Source organism: Haemorhous mexicanus, chromosome 2 (assembly GCF_027477595.1).
Source record: "Haemorhous mexicanus isolate bHaeMex1 chromosome 2, bHaeMex1.pri, whole genome shotgun sequence".
NCBI lineage: Eukaryota > Metazoa > Chordata > Aves > Passeriformes > Fringillidae > Haemorhous > Haemorhous mexicanus.
The window spans coordinates 111,520,566-111,547,972 of NC_082342.1; the positions used below are offsets into that span (position 1 = coordinate 111,520,566).

The 27,407-nt window shown below is 39.8% G+C and overlaps 1 protein-coding gene across 13 annotated transcripts in view; it reads right to left on the reverse strand.

Moving 5' to 3' along the window:
* DMD (dystrophin) overlaps positions 1 to 27,407 on the reverse strand; it is a 979,946-nt gene that overhangs the window by 69,835 nt on the left and 882,704 nt on the right. For 9 of the 13 annotated variants that reach the window (XM_059839939.1, XM_059839938.1, XM_059839941.1 and 6 more), the window contains one exon: positions 8,931 to 8,992. In XM_059839939.1, coding sequence (XP_059695922.1) covers positions 8,931 to 8,992 — 62 coding nt within the window. Of the gene's footprint in view, positions 1 to 8,930; positions 8,993 to 15,674; positions 15,833 to 27,407 lie in introns of those variants that run through there. The other 4 variants (XM_059839947.1, XM_059839949.1, XM_059839946.1 and 1 more) reach the window with 1 other exon arrangement.

Genomic DNA, 27,407 nt, shown 5'->3' on the forward strand with positions numbered 1-27,407 from the left:
TGATGAAAATCAGGGAAAGACAAAACATTTCCTTGCTGGCATACGAGCTAAGGGGCTGTAAAGCTGTTTGAAATGTGGTAGCTTGTGTATAACTATCCCAGCATCATTTATAATGCTGTACAGGTATAGGTAGCAGAGGGAATATAGTCTCAATTACATTAATTTTAATTAACCTGTTCTGAATGAATAATATGAGGTATGATAATTCAGTAGTTTTGAATACCTTAATAAAAGCTGTGGAACATTTCAGAAACATGTCTTAGAGCAGAAAAGGAAGTTTCAGCTTTGTATATAATTTATTTTTCTCTGCACAGTTGCATACACCTTTTTAATGGGTACTTCTATGTATTGCTCCTGCCAGCTCTGTCTCTCACCATCATCCTGACAGGTCCTTTATGTGGTGAAGAATACAGTGAGTTAAATAAAGAGACTTAATTTGTCTTAAATGGAAATTAATAAAGCAGTCTTTCACAAACACACCATGAATTCAATTACATTTTGTACCCTTGCTGTAAATCTGTATTTCTATTCTGTAAAAGAATATTATGGCTAGCATTTGACAAAATGAAGAAGCCTTTCTTAAATTTTCCCTGAGTGCTCTGAAAGAAGCTTATCTATTTATTATTTACATCTTCAGAAATGTGAGTAAATCTATATGCATATTTCAGGCCTCGATCAAGGCAGAAAACACAATCCGTGAAGACATTTAATCCTGGAAGTGCCACAGTTTACATCTATTTTTCTGTATATGTAATACACTCTGAATTTATCATCACCCTTAATGACACTGCTGCCAAGAAGCATCTGCTCTAAACGATGAAGCAGCAATGCCAGGTGCTCATTTTGGAGCCCTCATCTCAGGTTTTGGACAAGCAGCAGCACCCCTGCTCATTCGGCTCTGCAAGCCAAGGCTGAGCCATCGCACACCGCCACTGCCACCGTCGCTGCTGTCACCAGGATTAGCCTGCACCCAGTTACTGTCCCTGTGCCAACTCTCACCTCTGCCTTCCTTATGCCACCATCTCCACGCTTCTGATGGACAGCTGTCTTACCAGATGGTGACAGTCACTTAAGATCACTGGATCTTAATGATTTCGCTTTTCCCCTCCCTGTGCCTATGAAACTGTCAGTGGTGCCTTTCCTCCCCTGGGGCTACTGCTGGTACAAACGTGTTGCTCTGGGTAGCAAAGAAAGGAGCCCAGGCCCCTCCTAACTGGGTTCAAAACATTTGGATGAGGCCCCATTTACATGAACCACAGAACACAAGGGAATGAGTCTTGGCCCTGGGCTGGGGAGCACTGGATGTAAAGCCACCCCTGACATCGAGTGGGGGGACCTCGAGGGAGGAGCACAGACACACTGCCTGCTCACACCTCAGCTGCTCCTGCTGGGAAGATGCAGAGGAGGCAGGAAGGAACCTCAAGCAGCAGCAACCTTCCAAAAGCCTACGGAAACACCAGGATTTCTTACCTCTCTGTTTTGGGAAATTGTTTTTGTTTTTTTCCTTCCTGGATCCTAACAGAAAACAATTAATAAATGTTGCTTTCTCCACAACCCCACAGCCTACTGAAAGAATCAGGACCCATTACACCCTGCTTCCAAAGCTTTTATCATTTCAGAGCAGGCTGAGGAGCTCAGTGCACTGCACAAGTTTTCCTCCAGCCCTTTCCTCCCACTCCTAGAAAGTATGTACCACCTCATCCTCTGAACTGGTTGGTCAGAGGGCTGGAAAGCTCTTGCTGTATTGTGAAACTTTTGCAAGTTGTTAACAATACTTCCTCTTCTTGCTCAGAAGGAAACTTTCAAGCTGTGAACAATGTAAATGCCCAAGAGCATAATCTCTTTACAGTCTGAAACAACGATGCAGTGGAAGAGGTCACCTGGCCCCTGGAAAGGAACCAACAGAAAAAAGGATCATGAGGGAGTATTTGGTGACATATTTACATCCCAGAGCAAAGAGAAATCATGACTTTCCTATCACTCAGCCGTGGATGACCCGTCTGTTCAAGTGAATATATATCTTTCTCTATCTAATAACATGATAACAGTGAACAAGAATCAGTGCTGTTATTACAAATGCAGCTTTAATGAAGGGTACTTCAGTTCAGAGTGCTGATAGGAGTAACTCAAATCAGAAATACTGTGGAAAGATGATAAGATAATTAAATTCTAACATTTTTTGCATAATTCTGCATGTTGAGAGAAATCGCAAAACATAAGGGCTATGTTCTATTTCTACAGTATTTTAGAAACACCTGCAATTACATGCAGCAGATCTTTTTACTAGTGCATAATCAAGCAAAAAAACCCACTCATCTGAGAAGTGGTCAGTGATTCAAACCACCTGCTGGAATGTCTCACTGACTACTGACACAGATCAGTAGTCAAATAAAATCTTTCAGTTTGGTTTTTTTTTTTAAATCCTCTCTTGCTAAATTCTGGATTTTACACTGGGATATGAGTAGTATATTAAGAGGAAAAACATAATCTCATATTCTTGAGCTTTTGCTGCATAAAATACCTTATAAAATAACTAAAAGCAATATAAAAATTAAAATAAGTAAGTTTTCTAAAATAACCTATATAAGAAGAGATTTAGCATCTACCATGAGGGGCTATTTGTTTTTATTCTTAAGGAGTCAGACAACAGGATAAGCCAGACAACAGGATTTAAATAAGTCCCTCCTAGAGCTGCTGCATCTGCTGAGAGACTGGGAGGCTCCATTTGAAATTGTCCTATCCTGTATGACAGAGTCATCCCACTGTGTTTAAAAGCTTTGGGATGGGCAAGGCTACCTCCCACCAAAAGCTGTTCATACCATTTATCTCCCCCCCAAAGTAATCTGAAGGCATCTCATAAACTCCTTTCTACCAGGAAACTACCTTTCCTCCTTACTTTAAAGAGGGGTTTCTTGTTTATATTGTTGTGAATATTATTATAATTGCTGTTTTTGTTAATGAGGGCAAAACACACACCCTCCACTTGGTGCCATGGACAGCAATTATCTCACTGTGGACATCATCTAACTGAAATGATCAGCTTACATGCTTCAGGTGGTATTAACCTGAAATTAACAACTTAATTCTTTTAAAGAAATTAGATGTCATTAGGTCAAATCCTCACCTTCATTTTATAAGATTTACAGTGTTTGAGGGTTTTTAATCTCAGGTGCAAGGACAGAGAATGTGAACCTGTAGTGATATACCTATAAACCTGGAAGCCTTACTCAGCCACAGCTTGTGACATGCTCATAGACTGCTCATAAATACACTGCCTGGGGATAACCTATTTTGGGAATTACAATGCCTTCCTAACAGATGTGAAAAACTCTATACTGGACAGTCCTGAATAGACAGCATTTCCTCTACAGCCACTGAATTTTCCATGTTCCATCAGACATTAGCAGCACTCTTGCCTTTATAAGAAGCTTCAGCTCACATTGTTTCAATAGAGCTGAGATTCCCTGTCTGGCTGGTAAGAATGCTGGGTTTCCTCCTGCTGCCCAAAACCTGTAAATTAATCTTTTAATGGTGCCCTACAGTGACATATATTGCCTCTTCTGGAATTGCAGCTTTAAAATGCAAATGACACAAATGCACAAAGGAAAGAAATTAATCAAGTAACACTGCTTAACATCAGCTGAGTCTCAGCCATTGACTTTTATTGTAACAATAACTAATGCTATCATCTACTCTGCTTTGGTAATAAATAACAGTAAACTGTTATTCTATGTACAGCTTAACCACTCTTCATTTTGTACTAGGCCTGTCCACCTGAGTGAAAAAGCCAGCAGTGTCTCTGCAAATTAACAAGTGGGAGGTACCCAGGGCACCACAATACTACTGAGTGCCTCTAGAGCCAGTGGCTGAACACCACAGCATGTGCCATCATCACTGTCATCAAACAAACTAACATGACCTTTGGGACTTTTAGAATGGAGTGTCTTTTCTTCAGCCTGCAAACACAAAAATGTAAAAAGGGATTTGATGTACACCTGGTTTATCCTATTATGAGATTGAGACATGAGTGGAGTTTGCAGTCAGAAAGTTCAGAAACCTTTTCTGTACTCTGGTGAGAAGCAATCATACTAGAAAATCCTAAAATAAATAAATTACAAACAACTTCAGAAAATAATAATAAAAAGTGTTCATTTGCAAAGAGTGCAGTTACCTTAAAACTGCACCAAGAGTGCAGTTACTTTAAGCAAAATGTTCCCATACTGGTAATACTCTGTAACAGAACAGCCCTTCATTCTCTCTAGAAGAGCCTCATTCATGCTAACACACCTGTGCTTTCATTTTCAAGGGATGCCAGGTTAACTGCTACTCCTAAATTCTACCTCTCTGCCACAGTTATGTTTGCTGTCTGTTAGGTGTGTGCTGCACAGGGCTCAATCACACAGAAAGATGGCCTCCTCTAGACTGACTACTGGCCAAGGCTGACTGAACCCAAGCAATCCTAATTTTTGAAATGGGCTTGAAAAGGACATGAGTGAATAACCAACCTTTAAAGAGAGACCATATGGAAAATCTCACTGGATTGTAGTAGAACTCAAATGACTGATGTGTGCACTAGGCACGGGCCTTACTGGTGCAAACATGGAAAACAGCTGAATATGAATAAAACTTTAAAATAAATACATGATTTAGTAGTTGCTAATACAAACTGAAACGGCAACCAGGGGCAGTTCAGCCTCTCCAGGCAGCATTTCAGAAGGACAAATCAAAATACACAAACCAAAGAGGATGAAGCTGGCCAGCCTTGGTCAGCCTTGGTCACTGGGAGTCAGAAGCTCACAAGAGAAGCCAGCCACAAGACCAACACAGCAGATGCTGCTGAAAGCTCAGAGGTGCCTCCCAGCATTCTCCCACCTCATGTTAAGCAATTCTGACATTTCTTTCATGTAATCCATAGAGAACTGCCCCCCATCCTCTAAATTAAATGGAGAGCTGTCACCAGTGCACTGCAGCCTGCAAGGATGAGGGTGGTTTTCACCCTCTTGCCTTGCCTTGGTGAATTAGGAATGATAAACAACATTTCTGACTGCATCCTGCTACTGCAATTACTGTTCATGGTGACACTAATGCACCTTGAGGACACTTGTACTGACATGACATGACATAGGAAGGCTGGAGGAGGGGACACTAACAGTATGGCACGACAAGCCAAGTCCTCCTGGGCCATCATAGCAAAGGCTGGAGTCATTCTCAGCTTAAAGGCAAAATACTGCTATTCAGAGCTAAGCTGTCTGACATTAAATGTTCACTCTCAGAAGATAATCTGAAAAAATTGAGCAAATTCAGACCACTTTGTGATTCCTGTTCCTTCTGTCTCTCCCCTCATGCAAAGGTCTGTGGTCTCCAAGACAGAGAAACAACACAAATTCCCTTTTCAGAGATGCCCTGGAGTCATCATGAAGGATGAAAAAATTTTTAAGGGGGTGTAAAAGAACAGTGTAGAAAGAGTAGATCTGCTGCAGAGGAACTAATTTTGGAAAGAAAAGCAGCTGGAGCAGTTCTTGATTCTTTGAAGACTTTCATGAGGAAGTTAGAAGAAAATAGGAGTGGTTCATAATGGTGTAAATACAAACCAGGGATGTCAGCTTCTGATCCTTTGAAGATCACATATAATGATTTTTACTACCTTTCATATTTCAGCATTTATTTCTTCTCTATGTTCTTAAGTTATATGATTCTTTTTAATTTAATCTATAGCAACATTTAATTCCTGCTGCCATTTCAACTAAACATTAAACAATTAAATCATTCAGTATAGACAGCTTATTATGTACATTTAAGTAGCCATAACTTAAAGAAGAGTAAAAATTGCTCAACTTGAGTAAATTTTTCATTAACACTGATAAAATGCTACATTGTTTAAATAATAAAGAGCAGTCAGGAACAAGCACCTTAGTGTCTTAAAAGGAAAATCTCTGTTAGAAAGAACCACCAGTTGGAAATTCTTTGACACACATATATAATTTCAATCAAGTATTTACCAACTATCTTTATAACCAGCTATGTTTTAGCAAATGAGCTCCAAGAGAATTTGAGAATACTTCCTTCATAGGCAGATTATTGTATCATTTCTTCCTGAAGATTCTTCCTCCTGTCTCTGATGCAGTTCTAACTGAAGAGGTTACAGGACTGTGCACAGCACATTGCTACCTCCTTTTAGTAGTACTAAATAATGCTCCCAAGAATTTTAGCTTCATTTTTATTAATACCCAGACCTCCAAAGATAGAAAAATGAACCAGTAAATCATTTTGCTATTTTAGCAAAATGTAATGCAACAATTTGGAGGTGTGTGAATTGGATGTGTGAAGATTAATATTATTCTTCTTTCTTGGAGAAGTGTCTCCTGCATCTCGGAGGCAGGTAAGAAATGTTACCTCGTGCCAGGATGCAACTTCCTCATTCACTTAAAAAAATTAAGCTTTCAGTAATTTGTAAGAATTTAAATCAGACATAATCATCCTGTAGCAAATTAGGCATGTATAGAGAGCTACATCACACAGCACAATTATTCCATACTGAGTAAGTGTAGAAGTTGGAAAATGGGAATGAAAACTCTTGACAGCATTGATGTACTTGGTCTCACTTTTTTGCATTTACCTGCTTGCCAAATTCATGCTTTCTACCAGATTTTTAAAAAGGCATTCATACTAAGCTCTTTACTAGCTTCTTGATATGAATTAGAAACAAAATTGGGATCCTAATGGAGGGTAAAATAATAAGATAAAATGAGTATGCAATACAAAATCGACTTTAATAACATCTTCTCAGATAATACATTACTGAACAGTCTGAAAAGACTTCAAATATCCCATTATTACCATTTTGACCTGAGGCAAAGCAAAGCACTGAAAATACATCAAGGGTTCTGTTCAAGACTAAACGGGTTATACTTGTATTATGCAGTTTGTGTGAGAGTTAGGCAATGGTGATTACACTCAGCTCAAAAATAAAATAAATTCATAGGTTATTCAGGAGCACTTTCATCAAAGCTTCACCCATGTGGCAGTACACAAAGAGTCACCTTGTCTGGTCTTTTTGTACACATACATGAACACCTCAGTTTACTCATAGAAATACATACTATGCATATTTTTCTAAAATCAGTATTGCTTTCACATTAATGACTGTTTGGTCTCAACTCTAAAAGAAACAGAACAGTCCAGATAGAGGACTGCTTTTTTGTACATTTAATGCTCCTGAAAAGGAAAACAGCAGGAGAAAAAGAAAGTTCACAAGAAAGTAAGAAACAAAATCTGCCTGAACATGTTCCTTCTTTGTGCAGTAAAAAATAAGGCTGTCTTAAACTCCTGACATTTGGGTGATCCTCACAGTGATAAAATTCAGTTAAACTAAATGCAAACTGACTTCAGCAGTCACACATCTTCTGAACTGCTGACCTGAATCTATCAGGACACTTTTCTCCCTTATTACCTTTTCACTTCTTGGTATTTAAGAGTACTCTGGCTGAAACAGGGAACTAGCAGAAGAAAAGCAGTTGCAACAGGACTTCAGGTCTGACCAACAACAGCATCAGAAATACCACGCAATCTGTGGATCAAAGGCAGCTGAGGAGTCAGAGTGCAGTTCAATTAACAGGCAACTATTTGAAGACCTACCTGTATTAAAGGGATGTCTGCAAGTGCAATTACCATTTGTCCTGAAACTTAAATCACTCACTTTAAGAGCAGAAATATGAAGGAGACACATGGGGCAATACGTTGTAATTAAATGTCAAGTCCCTACTTGTCTGCTTTTGCATTTGGTTAGCCTGAACTTACACATTTTATATCCCTTTTTGGCATACAAAGCTGCATTCTGGTTAATTTTTAAACCAACTGCTGCTACACTGCTAATACTATAAGGAAAAAAAACCTTCACACTGCGTCGTTTCATTTTATATCAGTTTTCTGAAATATTTTTAGCATGCTTGAACTGCAGAGCACCATAGAGATACCTGAGTTTGCTTGAAATAGATTACACTAGCATAATTAGACTGTTTTCAGCAGCTAAACTAGAGTTTAGCAGGTGGTAATTTAAGCTGTTTTTCACCATGGCAAATAAGCCTGCACAGAATGCTAGATCTGACGGTCCTAGAGCTCAAGCTGGTTTATGTACATGTGCTGTACAAACATAACCTCCTTTATGAATGCAGCATATTTACTGATATTTCTTTCAGCAAAATAGCCTAATTTTTATTACACCCTCTATTATTTATTAACACAACCATTAAAATCAAAGAGTTAACTATTAAATGGCTTGCCAAGCAGCCTACACTAGAGCATAGATTAACCTAGTTTATCTTGTAGATGTGCTTCTGTTAATAAATTCCAAAGCTCCTAAAAAATGAAAAAAACCCCCTCCACCAGAGAGGCACATCTGAAGTCATAATAAGCATGCAATTTGGGTATTCAAAATGACATCATGACAGCTGCTATGCCTTCTAAGTATTGAAAGTGCTTTAAAAATAAAGCAGTGGTAACACAGTTTGGCAAATTGCTTCAACTGGCTTCTCACCATCCAAAAGTCAACATTAACAGCAGCTTGGTTTGATTTTTTCATGTGCCTTTTGTAAAGCAGATTAGACAGTGAAAAGATTCAGGATTATTTTTTTCTAACTTCTGTTCCAGTCTTTCAGTAAAGAGATTGTAACAATACACCCAAATTACTTTATAAACCCAGTGTACATTCCAAATGTGCTAAATGAAATAAATTTCTTTTCTACTGCATGTTTGAAATGTGTGCCTTTTGTATTTCCCTTGCAGAAAATTTGAACATCGGTGAAAGCTCTGCCTCTCTCTTTCACTTAATTTTGGTTTGCTTCCTCTGGAAATCTTTGCCTAAGCAAATCATTCAGTTGAAAGAAAAAAAAAAAAAAAATAACAGCACCAAACATCTGGTAGAGATGCCTTACCTAATGACTGGTAAAGCTCAGTCATCTTGGGATGATCCCAGCAGGTCGTTTGCGTCTCATGGCTACAACACAAAACATGACAGTTAGTAAAGAGAATTTCTTTTTCCATCTCACAGCAGTGATGCAGGCTGCACATCAGAGCACGGTGCCAGGTCTGTGCCCACAGCCTGGGCTGCCCCGGCGGGGGGCTCAGCAGTGCCAGGCGTGTCCTCCTTCAATGAGAGGCATTAACCTGGAGCACTTTATTCAGGCAAGGACTCACGAAATAAAATTAAAAGTAGTGCTAATTAACAAGACAGCTAGTATGTCAATGTTTTGAGGAATTTGCAAGCCATCAATGCTTAAAAACTCAAGTACATTGCTCTGTACTGGTCATTCTCCAGTTCCTCCAAACTAGAGGACAGACATTTCAGAGGGCTTAGTTCTTAAAGAGTTTCTGGAAACTCTGACCAGACACTGAGATCTGAATTTGACTTCCTTTCCCCTACATGCTCTCTCAACCCTTTCCCATGTAGTAGGTAAGAACCACCCAACAGAGTGTGTCCAATCCTTCCTTTCAGTCCAGACAGCTGTGCTAAAATCCCTGAGCCACAGGCTTCTGATCCACCACCAGCTTACACCACTTCTCAGGCCTATATTGCACCCTATAGTGACAATCTCTTCTAGCAAAGACTCTTGGCTGCTCTGCTCCTTTCCTGGGACTCCCAGGCCCTTTCCCTGGCCCCGGAGGTCCCTGTGCAGTGTCAGGCAGCAGAGCTGTTGGGAAGCCAGGGAAAAGCTGAAGCGGGGTTATGAAATGCTGCAGTATGACCAGAATGTAAATTGGAGAGTGTCTGCATTAAGGTCAGCAGCCTCCAGCTTTGCAATACAACGTGTTGCCGAAGGACAGGCAGCGTGAGAAAGTCAACAGAATGAAGTGTTAGTGGATGTAGTAGCAACTCTTGTCTCCTAAGGTTATACTTTCTGAGTTTGTTTTTTAATGACAGCATAGCTAACATGATTATGTTTCCATTAACATAGAAGGCTTGAACAAAAATCCTCCTTATCTGTCCTGTAGCCAATAAAGTCCTGCTCAATTCAAACAGAGTTCAGCTGCATTAAGAGACAACTGTGAGTCTCCATTAAAAAAAATAAATCTATATGGAACATGTATGAAGCATACCATTATTAGCAAATACATTTGCCATTTCCGTACCTAAAAGCAGACATACAGGCTTCAACACGCACACATCATCCTGGAGAACATATGCAGAAGAGCAGGACCTGACCCACAGCACTGTGGAGCTCCTGGAGCACACAGCTTCCAGCTCCAGGAGACCAAACCACCACCCAGCAGCACCTGTGGGCTGCACTGTGCCTGGAACACTGACACAACAAGGTTGTTTTAGAGAACAAACAGTCCTTGAGTTCTCATTTTGAGGCACTGATGTTCCCAAGTGCACATTTACCCTTTATAGACTAAGAAGAGGTAAAACTTCCAATGTATCACTTCAACACCACCTCTACTCAAGGAAAAAGAAAGTTGTGCCAGGTTTTTTTAGTACAATTTAATTTTGGCCTTAAAAGACAGGCTATTTATTTGATTCCAGAGAATACTTACTGCCCCAGTAACCTCTATATATTCAGCAGCTTACTATATATAATATTTTCAGATTTTGCTCTGTAGCTACAAGAAAGAATGAAAAGGGATCACAAGCACTAAGCAGAAGAAAAAAAACTCTAGTATAGAGCTGCCCTAGTTGAGCACAGGGTTTTAAACAAGCCCTGTCTCAACAACCTCAGCATTCCCAACCCTTCTCAATTCCTTCAGCGGCTGAAGGCAGTGAAAATGGGAGAAGGACTTCACAAGAGCAAAACCAGACTTGTACTTTGCTCTGTTAAAAATGAGTCCTGCAAAGGGAAGTGGATGCAATTTTATTCTGAAATTTCAGCCTGGTCTGGGCATTTTTTTCTTTGGTTGGTTGGTTTTTTATTCCCAGAAACTGGGCAGCTTCAAATGAAAACCTGTGGATCTGGGCCACCCACATCTGAGCTCCTGCATTTCCCATCCTGCTTGGTTATGGGCAGGTTCTGCAGGGAGAATGCAACACCAGAACCTTTTATCACACCCAGGTATAAAGCGTATTTTTGAAGAAAAATAGAAACAGCTTCATTCCTAAAACCTCAACTGTGAGAAGCCTCTTTTGATATAGCAGCCCTCCAAAGGAAAAGAAGATGGAAATGCATTCATGGCAGAAAACTCTGTAGCCAGAAATGTCATGATTCAGGGGAACAGCTGCAGACCCAAACAAACATTCACACCTACAGACCAGGCGCTGCAGTTTGTTTGCACCCAATGTCAGTCCCAGATCAACAGTTCCCCATGCATGAGCTTGGTCACCCTGGCTTGCTTCCCCACAGGCAGATAGCACCAAAAGTGGGGTATATTTGAACAGGAACTGTACCATGGTTTGTATGCTGAATCACATAGCAAAAACAAGAAAAAGAATTTACGTGAACAGTTACAAGAAGCTTCTCAAAATAAGCTGCCTTTCTGTATGAAATTAAGTTGGTAGCCCCAAATTGTTCTATGGACAAACTAAATAATTTCAGACTCCATAGCTGTCAACCTGACAGCCTTCAAAGAAACTGATTCCCCAGGAAAACATTTAAAAGCCAACAGATATTTGGTAAAGGTGAATATAGATAGGATTATGGACATATCCCATGCTTGTGTGGGATAAAAGGACAAAAGGATCATCTTCATGTGAAAAACTAGTACCAAAAATCAATGTTATACCAATAAGGAATTTACTGAATTTTTTATTTTAATTTTTTATCATAAGGCCTAACCACGTATCAGTGAGCTTAGCGTGTACAGTTTAAGCTTATGGCATTTACTAGTGCTGAAAATACACAACTGCTTTTGTAAGAACTTGTAAATAAAATTTTTTTTGCCAAAGAAACACTGGACTCCAACTGGTTTCAGATATTTTTAATACCAGTAACACCAAACCTCTACTCAGCATGGTTTTCTTTCATAGTATAAGAAAAATTATCACAGAAAATGCACATTTTGTAAAGAATTATTTAATTTGCTCCATGTTCAAGTAACAAAGACTGAATTTGCAGGGCAGGCACATTTCCCCTTTTGCTTTAATTTGAAACTTTGTTGCAACTTAGAGGAAATATTCCTTTGTAAGACCATAAAAGTCAAGCCAGAAGAGCCCTTGCCCCAGCAGCTCCCCGCAGTGAGCACCCAAGGGGCAGAGTGACCTGCACCTGCTGGATCCCACCCTGGGCAGGGACCATCCAGCTCCCACCTGGTACCAGCCCCAGCGCTGGGCTGGCCAGCCCCCAGCACCCCTCTGTGCTCCTGCAGGAGCAAGCAAAGGCTTGGAAGGGAACCGCAGAGGTTGAGTGGCCGTACGGAGCCAGGGCAGACTTTGCTGGTACTTGACATGCAGAACACAAGAAGGCTGCAGATATTTTGCTCCAGCTAAAAGGCGTTTGCCTCTCAACGTCTTCAGCTCGGAAAATTATCAACTATTCGGCACACAAGGGCAGCTCCAGGAAAGGTTAGATTCCATCAAGGCTATTCTTCCTAAGCCTCTTTGCCATTTTCAAAGGCCATTTAATTGTGAGCTCTGGGGTTGGACCGGTGGGGGAGGATTTGTGTGTATGCCCTTATTGTGAGCACCGTCTGAAGTGAAATGCCAGCTCAGCAGTTTCAGGCAGCCTCAACCACACTTGGGAATGCTGTAGCATCCTTAATAGATCTGCAGCAAAGTGTTTGCCAGAGTTTGAAACTCTGGTGAACAAGGCCCTTTACAGTCTGCGAGTTAGAAAGACGTCAAAAGTGTAGTCTGAGTCCTCTTGACTAGCAGCAGCTGAAGCAGAGTGAGAATATGTGCAGAAATAAGTACTCAAAATGCTTTTCCAACAAACCACCAACACAAAAAGACATTGGCACACACAGCCAGCAGTTTTGCAATACTGCACATGCTCAGAGGATATATTTTTCAATTTGGCTCTACATTTAGGTCAACTAAATTGATCACTAGCTTTTAAATCACAGGGATTCTGAAACAAATAAAAATGTAAGTGCACTCACTTGGCTTATTTTCCTCTTTCTCACCTGACCTGAGCTGCAAAAGTGGAAAGGAAATTAAAGCCAGGCCTGAAAAGACGAGCAGGAATGGCTAGTGGTGACACCTTGGTGCAGGTGTTACTGGCAAACTAACACACTGATAATTTGGTGGGATGAAAGCATAGTCTTCACTTGATACATCCTTTGGGAACCACAGGACCACTTCATTAAAGGGTGATTATATTATATTAGCAAGGATAATTTTTATGTAGGGAATTCTGTCACACTATGCCTGTGTGAACTCTGTTCCTGCCAACAGCAGAGAGATTTGTCTCTCATCACTGTCAGCAGCGCCAACAACATACAGGATTGGAAACCTGAAATCAAGAGATGATATCCTAACAGACACATTGGCTGAATTACAGTTCCCTTGTTACGACTTGATCAGTTTGGACAAAATACCATCATTTTTTCTTCATTCTTTTTATATTACTTCTGAGCAACACCAGCAGCAGGAGGAATTGAAAGCAACGCTCCCCCACACCCAAATTCTTGCACAAATCCCCCCCACATTCCTGCACCAGCCACGTCGTAACATTCACAAATCTTTTAACTGTTTTTGATTGCATCTCTTCTCCCTCAGCCCTTTAAAAAAAAATTTAAAAAAAATTAAATAAATTAGGTCCTTTGTATTTACTGCGCAGCTCCAGAGCAGAATTTTAGGTTGCAACTGCAGAGTCCTTTTTAAACTCTCACAGCTCACTTCATTGGTGATACCAGAGCCAGTTCTGCTGCACTTCTCCCCACACCCTTCATTAGCAAATGCGACATGAACAACATGTGCAAACGCATAGATGTGCACAGAATAAAAAATCCTATCGCATAGCAATAGCCAAAAAAGTGCCAAAATTATAGTGGTATTGTACAAACCTCTGAACTCATCTTGTTACAAACAACATGATTTACAATACTTCTCACCTTCTGTCTTTACGATGAATCAAATGTTACTCCAACCACCTTATGACTGTTGTCAAAAAGCCAAAGTAAACATGATAGTTGTTTGGATTTTACTAAACTAACCCAAATGCAACTGAAAGAGGTTTTATGAATAGACACTACCTCTAATTTAAAAGAAAAATGTTTTCAACGGAAGATGACAGTGATTGCAAAGAAAGACTTAATATTTCTCTTTTTACAGTGCTTCATTAATTCCTAAGCTAAAACAAGTTAGTGCTATGGAAAGTATTAGCAATGTAAAAAGGTGGCACTCCTTTGTGCTTTACAAAGAACTACTGTTTTCATCTGTAAATCTAGAGACTACTGATCTGTGCAGAGATTACTTCTGTTTAAGCCAAGGATCAGCGTCTCTTCAGCAGGAATTTGACTTTAGCCTGTTTTATTGGCTTTTGCAAGATTTATCAGACTGCTGAAGGCAGGCACCGATACATATTAAAGTTTTTTGCCGATACTGGAAATTAAAATAGGAGAAGGGCCAAATATCAGCTGTCAAGTACTGAATAGTAACCCTTTTTTTCTCCTCTTGATGTTAAACATTTATTTTGCCTGCTCTGTCAGGGGAAAAGATTCCCACTCAGTGGCTTGGTTTGGGTGAGCCTTGCCCCCCCGGCTTGTCACTCTCGGCTGATCTATTTGCTTTCCAAAGCCTCTCCTCTCCACTTCTGCCAAAGCAATTTCACTGCAGGGTCTTGTCAAATCCAGGCTTAGACAAGCGATGGCCTTGAACAATTCCTTAGTGGTAAAAAGGTCAAAGATCCCCGATATAACCAGGTTCCTCGTTTCCCCTGCTCTGCACACATACGCCTGCAAAAACCACCTCTCTACCTAACTCCAGTGCAAGACACCTCCCGTGTCCCAGGCTGCAAGATGTTTTACAGCAGCTATTAAAAGGCAATATAAGGTGCGATATAGCAACAAGAAATACAGCACTTGCAGTGCAACCGCCCGGAGGGGATCCCCTCCCAGCCTCTTCTACCTATTAACTTGAGAGATTACTTGTAAGCATGAAATTACGGGGGGAAAGAAGCTATACACCCCCGAGCACGTTTGCTTTCAGGAATTCCGCTGAAGTTCACGCCCGACCCGAGTTGCCCCACGGGCGATGTTCCGCGCAGGTGACGCTGTGCAGCACCGCGCTACCGCCAGCACCTGCGGAGCGACGAGGCGAGCCCCGCGCATCGCACACCTGCGGCACCGCCGCGATTCCCTGGCGCGGCTTCTCCCCTCGCCAGCCCGCACGGGCACCGGCAGAGGCACAGGTACAGGCACCGGCAGAGGCAGAGGTACAGGCACCGGCAGAGGCAGAGGTACAGGCACCGGCGTAGGCACAGGTACAGGCACCGGCACAGGTAGTGCCACGCTTGCGTGCCGCTCACACCGCCATCTCCTACGTGTACCAACGGTGCGCATCCAGCGCGCAACTACGACCTCGGGAACGGGGAAAAGGCGCCGAACCCAACGCCCTTTCAAGTTCCCAGATGAAACCCGGCGGCAAGTTGCGATTTCCCCTGTAAGCGATGACAGCTACGGCCGCCCGCCCGGCGCAGACGGCGGCCGGCCACGCCGCTCGCCGCCGCCGCGGAGCGCGGGATGGCCCCGGGCCGCGCCCCCGCCCGGCCCCGCCGGCACCTGCCGCCCGCGCCCCGCATCGCCCTTACCCCCGGAGCTGCTCCCTCATGGCGGCGGCGGATCGGCGGCGTCGCGGAGGCAGAAACAGCGCGTCCGCCCAGCCCAGCCGCTCAGCGCCACTGCGGCCGCCCCGCCGGCAGGGAGGGACGGCGGCAGCGAGGGAGGGATAGAGGGAAAGGGAGAGGGAGAGGGAGGGAGGAGGAGGTGGCGCTGCCCGCCCCGCCCCGCTCCCGCCCGCGGCGGTGCCGGCGCTGCCCGCCCTCAGCCTCAAGACTCCCCCCTCATCCCCGCGGCGGGGCGGCTGAGGGCGCCTCGCCCCTCCCCGGTCTCCCCGGTGCTGTGCAGCTATTCTGAAGGAAGCCCTCGGGGCTTCCTTTGACTTCCTTTTTATTTTTGGGGTGTTCTTTGCCCTGGCGCTGCCCGGCCGGCCAGAGAGAGGCGTGTGCTGAGAGGCGGCAAACCAGTTCGTCTTCAGCGGGCTTGGGAAGAAAACTTAGCTAAAATATGCACCGAATCCAGACAGATTTGAAATGGGCCTTAACCCGAACTTTTTTTTTTCCCTTTTTCTCAGCGTTTAATTTTGGTGCTTAAAATGCTGAGTGCTTTATTTATGAATGAATCAGGTAATTTCATTTCTAAGGGCTTGCCTTGGCCCCGCAGGGAAGCAAGGGTGAGCTTCTCCCCTGGATCTGTCAGTGCAGAGGAAATAGTTCTGCTCACGCCGAGTTACTGTTGCAATGTTTCTTTGCATTAATTCCTACGCAATATGCATTGCACAAAGAATAGCCAACAATCTCCTTTTGGTGTCACAAGCACTTCAAATCAGCGTGGCCGGTCTCGCCTAACGAAGGCTCCCAGTCCTTCCCATAACCAAGTAGTTTTTTAAGCCTTACATATTGTGATTTCCTGGTAAAGCCACCCCAAAACCATTGTCTTTCAAATCAGATTCATAGGGTGGTTTTGGTTGGAGGGCACCTTAAAGAGTATCTAGTTCCACCTTCCTTGTCAGCTTGACCAGGTTGCTCAAGGCCCCATCCAGGCTGGAACACTTCCAGGGATGAGGCATTTCCAACTTTTCTGGGCAATCTGTTCCAGTGCCTCACCACTCTCAAAGTAAAGAATTTCTTCTTAATATCTAAATCTATTCTCTACCTTTCGAATGTACAAAAAAATCTTCCTGTTTTTACACTGGGAAGGTGCACACCTAGAAGCATGGAAAATTCATCCCACCTCTGTTACATGGATGTCAGTAGGCATTGAAGTTGGAGGGTGTTAGCCTAAGCACCAGGAAATTTAGAGCTCCCCTTAATGCTCCAGGTAGTTGGATTATCTGATTTTAAGAAAAGTTCAACAAGCAGTTTAAGAAAAGCCCACAGTTTGTTTTTTTTTCTAGAAGCATTAATGTGAGAGATGCTCATGGTTCAACCCCTCAGGCCCTCAAATGTAAATATTATTGGAATTAAATGCTAAATTCTCATAGTTTCTAGATGATTTAGGTTGTTTTAACAGATCTAATTCACAGTTTTCAGTAACCTTGTATCTGTAATATTACCCCTATATGGAAAGAAAATAGAGGAATAATTTTTGTGTAAACATAAATTGTCATGTTAAAACTCATTAGACTGTGAATTTTCCATTTAATTTTGTGGACCTGGTGTTAGATCAATTGCTCTGACTATACCTTAGTTTTGACATGAATAGACTGGCTGAAGACTGTCAATTGTGTTATATCAGCAGTCTCACATTTTTGCATTTTTAGCTGAGTTTTAAGAAGTGACAAAACTCTCCTTAAGTCTTTAAAACAGGATGATTTTTATCCTCGTTGGGAGGAACCTTGGCGCTCACTACAAGGAGAGAGCAGCTGCTCGTGTCATACACAGGGACGGGGAGCCAGAGGCCAGGCGTTTCACAGCAAAAGTGGTTTGTTTTCCTTCAGAAGTATCTAGCACTGATTCCCTGACACACATTCCTTCAATTTTCACTGTTTCTGGGGCTTCCTGGCCTGCCTTAACAGAAGCTTGATGCTGCTATTATCATGCTGGTCTTCTTTCCCATACAATAGTGCCAAGTAATAAGAATTTAAAAACCAGTCTGAATTTCTCATACTTTGCATAATCTTCTTTCTCCTTGAGTTACAATTAAAGCATTGTATTCAATTAGACTCACAGCAGGTGAAAACCCCAATTAGTGAATCCATTTTCTTGGCTCTTTTTCCCTACCTTACACCCACACACCACTTTTTTTTTTTTTTTTTTTACAATAAAGGGTAACTCTGAGTCATTCTCCAATTGAAAAGCAAATTAACCCTTTGATCTCCCAACTCAAACTATTACTCACTCAAGAACATCCAGGGCAAAACAAGAATGTTGAAGGATTAAGGGATTAAGGCCTATTGACTCTATAAATTGATTTTTATAAAAAATCTATTTAATGTAGTTCTGATTGTTGTCTCCAAATTCACCAAAGCTTTAGCTATTTTGATTGACCTGAAAATTATATTTTTTGCTGTATAATGTGCACAAGTAATACCACTCTTACTCCAAATTACTTTTAAACCACCTGTAATTTATTACATAAATATATTTTATTTGCAGTGCAAATGGCTGCTGTCTTTGGCATTTGTAACTGAAGCCAATTTTTATGCCATACTTAATTTTAAGCCATTTATTTGATAAAAGATAGTAACCTCCCTATAAATAATAAAACAGGATTACAGAGTAAGCAGTGTTTTAATTCCCTATGGTGCTTTTCTAATGCAAGGGCTACTCAGTCAACTTCTGCACCTATATAGAGACCTTAATCAGAAGAAGAGCAGTGTTTATTTCTCCTACATTGTTCTTTTGTCCTGGACTGTATCTAATCAATGTATCTACGTCTTTAGCATTTAATAACACCAGGTGCTTAAAGGGAAATCATGGCTGCCTAAAAAATGAGGCATGATATTTAGAAGTGGGTTTATTACCCCAAAATTCTTTCAGGAAAAAGGAAAAACAAACGATGATTTGGATTTGCAGTCAATCTGACTGCATTGCCCAAAGGGTCACTGGAGTTTCTGCTTTTAAGAAAGCAAATTTTTCTGTTTTAATAAGTTCTTCTCAGAATGTTGTCCCTTTTTGATGGAGGAAGAGCCAGAGTCATGTACATATTAAGACTAATTATATGAACATAAATTAATTGATTCCTAAGCATTAACAATTGAGTATAAATCTTTATAAGTTTTATGTACAGGATTAGCATCATCACTCCATGTTACAGACAGATGTGGAAACCCAATTGCAGAAATGGGTTGGGACTTGCATAAAACTAAGGTAGACATTAAAGGAACAAGTTTGCTTTTAACTTTGGAATTTTATGAGCTAGAAAACTAAGTGACATTTACTGTCATTGAAGGTGAGGATAGAACATTTTCCTACTAGCTAAGTCTTACTTCCAGAGCTCTCTGAAGTGTGTAGGCTCCTTGTAAGTGTGGCTTTACCATTTCTCGGCTATCTAGACAGTGGATTAGTTTGCTTTGCATTTAAGAAGATATTGTGGTGCCCTGTGTTGTGCTGGCTAATTTATTACACTGAGTCTATTTTCTTTTTCTTTTTTTATAAATAATGTTAAAAATCAATGAGCATGGCACAATGGCACTTTCCTGGATCATGTGTCTTAAATATGGTCCAAAGGTGAACACCTCCATGGTGTCTGGGCAATCGTTTATAGCTCTCTCAGAAAAGCCAAGAAGAGAATACTGGTTTTGGATGCTGCTAATTTCTTTTTTGGTTTTTTTGGTTTTTTTTCCTTTTTGCACATTACCACTGAAAACACATTAAAGTATCGTAAATGCAACAAAGAAAGTAGTTTTGAAATGCTCCATTCATTTTCCCCAACACTGCACTGTAAATTAAAGAACTAGTAAAACATTGTTCTGGTTTTGATGCAGAGCTCAGTATAGTTAAAATCAGTAACTTACACCATAGGTACTGGGGAAGGAGCCTACCACTCCCTGTCCAGAGGGAAATCCAACCTCTGTCCCACATGAAGGATGACAAGCTGGTCCTTCTTACCCAGGGCTCATTCTCTGCACTCTACAGCAGGAAACTGGCAAATGGAGCTCACACGAATTTTTTTCACTGAGATATTTTCGGAATAGGCAGAAGAAGATGTATCTTATTATTTTACATTTTATTTTATTTATTTTTAAATTAATTCTGCAGTAAATATTACAGAGCTCACAGCAATGTAATGCCCAGTATGGAAAGTGGCACGTGTGGTAGGAACATTTCTCTTCCTGCTGAATGCACAGCAGCATAGCATTCACATTCCTTTGGGCTCTACTTGCTTTTACTACAGTAAGGACACCTGATTAAAAGTGAAATCTTAGTCACCCTACAAGATGAGTACAGTGGAGCCTCAGGAGCAGCCTGTGTGTGCCTTATGTTGCACCACGCTGCATGCTGTTGATGAAAGGTGAATGAGAGGGTACCTGTCATTTTGAATATATTAAATATAGGTATGAATTCCAGCCTGATGAGAGCTTGGAAAGGAAAATTTCGAGAGGCTACATTTGTTTTTTAAGATGATAGTGACAGTGGCAGAGTGTTCAGTCTCTACTGCTACGTGTATGACTTTGAAAAGAGGAGCAGAGTGGGACTGAAGCTGGGTATGATTGCACACATTGCTGGAAGGGGTGGATAGCACATCCTGATCCCACCAGTGCCATGAGCTCTTCAGGTAAGCTCCTGTAAATAGCAAAAGCTCTCTTTTCCCTTCCATAAGAAACTGCAATAAAGAAAGAACATTTAGGAAGGAGTAACCCTTACTCTTCTGGGATGAAGATGAACTGGAGTGTGAATAGTTCCAAAAATAAGAGATCAAGAAGCATAAGGCTAGAAAACTAAAAGCAGTAAAACCCCTTCTGAAGTAAGGCTTTTGGAAAGCTAAGGAGAGGGAAAAAAACATATATATATATATATATATATATATATATATATATATATATATATATATATATTAAAAAAGAAGACTTAAAATCTGCCAAACGAAAACTTAGGTCAAACAAAATTGCCTGCTGATCTTTACAATGCACAAATAAGACTTGAAAAACTATAATTAGACCATAGTAAATTCTTGGTTTGGGGAATCTGTGTTGGCAAAATGAATGGTTATCATTATAGGGAGTAAGGTTGAGAAAAAAATGCAGACTAATAAGGATAAATTAAACAAAGCAGCAAAGACAAACTCCATTTCTTTCTTTTCTTTGCATGCCCAGTTGGAAATAAATGATTGTTTTGCCTCCTGGAGGGATTAAAATAAGAAGGATTTCATAAACTCTCTCACTCACTGGCGCTCTTTTCACCTCAAAATCTCTCTCTCTATGCATAAAATTATGTGCTGCAAACACAAAAGCTGACTTACGAAATCATTACCTTCTCTACTGTTTCCTATCAATGTATAGATCTCAATATCAAGAAACTCTGTATCTTGCAGTCCTCCTTCACTCAGCACCAGAAAACCTGATCCTAGCTACTGCTCACCCTGCATTCCCAATCCCTAACAAGCTGCCTGCTTTTCCAAAGGCTTCCACAGACATTAAAGGAGAAGAATGCCTTCTTTTTTTGTACTAATTTACTTTTTGGTTGTGTTGCATTCCATAGTATACATATTTTTGACATTATTAAATCTATTTTTGTGACTTAAATAATACAAACAGATTTTTTTTTCTTACATTAAGGACTTTCTTTCAAAATCATATTGAAGAGAAAATACTCCTTTGGGGAAAAAGCCACTGAGATCATGCTTGAAGTTTATTTACTAGGGTATTCCAATAGTAAGGCTGCAGTTAGATAGTAAAAGAACAATGAAACTGATTGCATTTTATGACAGCTATATAAAGACAAGTTCTCAGTCAGACCACTAATTGGGCAGACTTTGCACCTTTGAATTAATGCATTCATGTTTTGCTGTCTGTATTCTACCTGTATTTTAGCAATAGATGCTTTTCTGTGTTCTCACAGAAACTTGTAGTTTCTCTTGCTTTACAATATATGTTGAACCTGTTCTGCTTTGTTGTTTCATCAATGATTATAATATACCACACATAAATATAATTCAAACTCAAGAGGCCCTGCCTATTTTTATGTACACACTAGGCTTTTTCATCCGTTTCCCAGAGATGCTGAGGCTGTTTACCTTGGCAAAGATCAATTTGAGACCTACTCCGAACCTTTTCCCTTGATTGGGCCATACAGAGCCTTAATGTGAGGAAGGGATGGCTCTCCCTTCCCGGTAAATCACATTGATAGAGTTTCAGAAGTAGACAGACTTTAGCTTCTCCCAATACCCTGGTGTAAGATGAGCAAAGCTTAGTCCTTCTGTAGGGCAAGAATGCTTTGCTCTCCCTTCCTAAATGTCTTACATGGGGATCTAGAAGGCAGGGCACTGCACCTGGGGAAGGAACCAGCCTAGAGAAGTTGATGGCTGAGGAGGTAGCCACACCTAACTGGCCTCACCAGTAATTCCATCCAGGCTAACTCTTTAATCTGATGCAGGTGACATTTCTCATAATTTATTTGCATAGAAATGGAGCTTCAGGTTCAGGGTTGAGCAACTACTCCCAACCTGAGGTCAGCAAGAAAAAAATCTGGAAAGCAAAAGCTTAACATCTGCCATTTCTGAAATGGAACTTTTTATTTCATTTATAAACAATATCCTATGGAAAAAATATACTTTACTTTAGCTAGAAAATGAGACAATTGTTCATACAGCTCTGGCAGCACCCTGTAATGGCAAGTGGCAACAATCTCATCTTGTTCATGCCAAAGAGTGAAAATCAGTGTTTCTATACAGACATTTGAAACAACTACAGGCACACAGATGCCTACATTAACTGGGGCTTCTAGAGACAGACGAACCAACATCAGCTATAATGGAGCCATGTCCTAGGGCACAGATATTATTTTATCCTAATTGAATCTAGAAGTATGTCAGCACTTAAACCCTTCAGTAAAGAGGGATATGAAGGAATTCTGAGGTAAGATAATTATTTCTTAGTAAGTGGATTTCATTGATGAAAAGGATTTCATTTAAGTATCCTGTGGCAAGTCCAAGCATTTATGCTTTAGCACATAGTCCACATAATTCCAGACAGCTTCAGCACCTTCCATTTATTTAACTATACTGTGATTCTCCCTACAAAGTAGTGCTCCCAGCTTTTACACCTAAGATATCTTTGTGTAGCTCCTCCTATCCCCAGCACAGTAACTGGCAGTTAATTCAGGGAAGAATCCTGTGGGTGCCAGCTGATAGGAAAAAGTTTTGCTAAACTACATTGCACATTTTAAACTTCATGCTTATCAAAGCCTAATAACAGCATTTAGTGGAACTCAATGTCTAGGTGCACTTTCAGTATTTCATATGTTACAGTTGAGCCAAACATCTCACGGTGCATCTCAGCAAGGTCTCAAATAGCTTGCAATTCTACTGGCATACTTTCATTCAGTTCTCTGATCTCAGTTATTTAACAGAAAATGGAATCTCTTAGGGAAAGAATAAACATGCAAAATGATGATTTCCTTTCTCGCAACACAGCCAAATTTCACTGTGAAAAATTTGCAATGAAAATCAGAAATGCCTTGTATGCCCAAAGAGCAGACATCAAAGAGCCTTGACATTTATGATCAAAGGTACACAGATGAATTCAAGGGCCTTCCATAGTCCAGTATCGAATCAAGAACAATGGTGAATGTGTTTAGCTCAAAATCAGCCCAAATACTTCTTTTCTTTCGTTACTGAGCATTTTTCCCCATTGAACTAAACAAACATTTGTATTTGGAACGATTGCTGCTTCTTTAGGAAATTGCTTTCAAAGGTGCAATTTAAATGCTGAACAATCCATGCAAACCTAAAATATTAAGGGTTTAAATATTGGTTATGGTGCATATTAACATTCTTAGACTCCTGCTGCTATATCTAACTCCTTTGAACACATTATCAAAAATGTCAGCCTACACATCTACCATATCAAAATCTTCAGCTTTTTCTAAAATAGTCCAGACTTAAAGAGAAAATTCTTTTTGCTAGCACTAAGTGAAGTTACCCATCTTCATCATCTCCCTCACTGCACGACATGGAAAGACAGATTATTTTAAAAGTTCAAAATACCTTATTTTCCGTTATCAAGCCTAAGAAACATCACACAGTTTTTGTCACCTTCCTTCCAGGGAAAAAATAAGGTATTAAATTAAACCAAGATTTCTCTTTATCTACATGGTACACTACAAATGCAGAGCGCAGGACTCAAACAATTTGTTTATTTAATAGTGTCCAGAATTTGCCATTTCATTTAATACATAGGTACCATATTGTGTACTGTGTGGAAGATTTTCTACCTGTCATTAAAGTCAGAAAGAAGGATCTTCTAAAGTCACACCTTCTGTCTCATAAAATATTACAAGTGTTTGAGCATTCATCTCTTATCCCAAAACAACAAAATCAGTTTGTCACATTAAAAAAAAAAAGATAAGTTGCTGTTTTAAATGATCATTCTTCTCTTCAGGTAAATAATTTTTCTTCAATTACTATCAACAGCTCTGGTCTGTGGTTGCCAACTTCAGAACAAAATGTCATTTTGCAAATAATTATCACCACTTTAGTTAATGCCTTTATACTAGTACACATCAGGGAAGAGACAATAATAATACAAAATGAGACCTTCAACCTTATACAGTGTTAAGATGTGATTTCTAAATACTTTTTTACTTTAGCAATAAAATTTATTTTGCTTATGAACATTTAATTTTTTTTCAGTGTTGAGAAATGGATCTCTTGTTACTTTTCCACTGTTTTGTTGCTGCAGTTGCTCTTCATTCTCATTCTTAAAATTCTACTGCAATTATTTTTCAAATTATTGTCCTTCTACCCATGTCCCTCAATTTGTTCTGTTTTTAGGGTAACTAACAGAGCAAATAATTTATTAAGGATAAAAATAATTTTTCAAAGATTTGCAGAAGCTGACAGACTAAGAATTCTGCCAAGTAGAACCCAAGCAGAGAGTGGAGGATTAGACCCCCCTAATCCACTGTTTTTTTTCAAACCAGGGTATTTAATACTGAACTAAAACCTTTGGAGAGTTTTATTTTTAGCAGATTTCCATATTAAGGTTTGCTCTAAGAATTACATTTTAGGAAACAAACCAAATAAATGTATTTCTTGTTTATGAGTAAGGTATCATCATTAAAAGTCTTCCATTCCCCAAATAAATATTTTTTACTTTATGCCATATTTTATTTTTTCTGATAGTTTTCATTGTAAACATTATACTTTAGTGAGCTTTAAAATTAAAAAATAATTAAAAGGGAATTTATGCAATGAAAACACTCATTTGTTGATGACAGTGCACTATGTTTGATAAGAGATTAAGTGACTGTTTTTGCTAATTATTTCCTTGTCAACATTGTACATGAAACTTTCAGTTTGGAGAAAACCAGGCTGGTGGGGCTGTGTCTATGTTGACATTTAATTAAATAATTTAGTCTATGAAATAGCCAAGAGGGAGCAACTCTCCAAATGTGGCAATATTTTGGCTGTTTGAACTTTCTAGTGGCATATTATCTTAGTTACACTGTTATGTGTGTCTGCCCTGGGAATAATTGTCATTTCTTAGTCCAAATTTCACACAGTGACACTTTTCTTACTGCTGAGAGGTGGATGGCCCTACAGCAGACCATGGTATTCCTCTACTTCCCACTTAGTGCTATGGACCCAAAGCATGATTTCCTTCACATTTTTAAATTTTGATCCTAAAAATGTAATTTTTTTTCATTTCAAATTATCTGGCCTAATGTAGGAGTTGATGCCTCTGAGCTGCTGAAAAAACCATGGTATCTTTTTGAAACTAGTTGGACCTGCAGAGTAAATCCATCAAATGGCTGCAACCTCTCCCTACACTGGGGAGCCAGACGAGTTCTGGATCAGCTCCAATGCCTGGGATTTACCTGGCATGCAGGACAGTCACAAGTTCTTTGCTGCACTAGATCCTCAAGCTTTTGTGATGAGCTTCACAAAGAAATCAGTTGGTAATCAAAATAATAATTTTTGAGCAGGGAATTTTCTGTCCAGAAAGGAACTAATCTGACAAAAAAAAGTCACTACCAGTGAAATTTGTTGAATACTTTATATGAAATTGCCAAAGTTTGCAGCAAATTTTCTAAGAAAAACAACTATTATTTCTACTTTTTTTTTTTTTTAATAAACTGGCAGATTTTTTGACAAAAATATCAAATTGAGGAAGCACTCCCAATGCATACCAGCCTTTCTTTCTTAGGTTTATATACAAAGCAGTGCTTTAGGTAGAAATTTCTGTAAGATACTGGTAAAAGGTAGAATACAGAAGAATATTCTTCTGCTCCCTTGGACTGTGTATTCACACAACACTTCTGCATCTTGCCAAGTTTGTGAGCTGCAAGAGCACAGCATTCAGTGATGATGCTCTAACCCTTTTAGTGCCTTGCATTCTACACACTGAGCTGAATTTTACTTCCAAACAAAATTTTGGCTGCATTCCTTACTGAGCACACATTGTTCTTGCTTTGACAGTCTATCCCATTTTCTCGCTCAAAACAATTTGATGCATTTTAAATTTTTTTTTAAACTTGTTCCTAGATGGGTATAGTTTATATAATCAGCCACCAACTCCAACACTGAAAAAGACAATTCTTATATTCTTAATTTAGGTCTTTATGCTAAAATCATGTTTTCTCTACTTTTTTTGGGTATAATTTGCAATTATGCGAATAATTTTAAATACCTTTCAGAGCAAAATTGTCTGTTATATAGTTTTTCTTTTTATAACTTAACATTTAATTAAATGCTAAGTTTGACATTGCATAGTTTGGTGAGAAATTCAGCACTGGATTTCAGTGAAGAAAAAGAATACCTAATCATAAGCAATGCAGCAGTATTCTGTGGTTCTATGTTATTATATATTATGTAAATATAATTGGCTTTATAGTGCCTTTTAAACAGGGATTTGCTCTGATCCTCCCTGCCTTCAAACCTTCAGACTGACCACAAGTAAGTACATGGAATTTGAATAGTAGTATGAACAATAAATTGCTAAAAATACTGCACCATCAAACCTAGATTGTTATTTATTTATATGTAGGAGTAGAACTGAGAATACTATTTTTAAAGAGGCTCTTACAATTTATTTGATTGGTTAAAAAAAAAAAAGACAGGTCTTTACTGGAGCATAATGGGATAATATGGCCTTATAGTGAGGAGTACATGTGAAAAACAAGGGGAATTTTAGGCCTAACTGCATTTTCTGTCAGCCAGTATCTTAACCTAAAATGATCATCTGGTCAGCTTCTTCTATGGTGTAGAATGAAAAAAAAGAGTGGTTACATCTTTTGCAGCCACAAGAAGAGGACAAAGGTGGACAGGGAAGCAGTGGATATACAGTATAATAACTTCCATCTGTTGTATCATCTGTCTACTGGTAGGTATGGTGAAATAAATAAATGATCAAAAAAAATCTAATTAAAAAAACCCCAACAATGTCAGGATGAGTTTTTGTAAATCAGAACTTGCAAGACAAGTGATATGAAAGCAACAAGATTATTAAAATGCAGTATCTTATTTATTATACATTAGGTAGATCAAAGCTCCTCAGAGATAACAAGGCACTGATTGGAGGTTGCCACCTGTTTGGTCTCACTGGCTGTGGAAATCTGTGAGGTGAAGCTGTTTTAAAGGTTGTCAGCACATGGTACACTTAT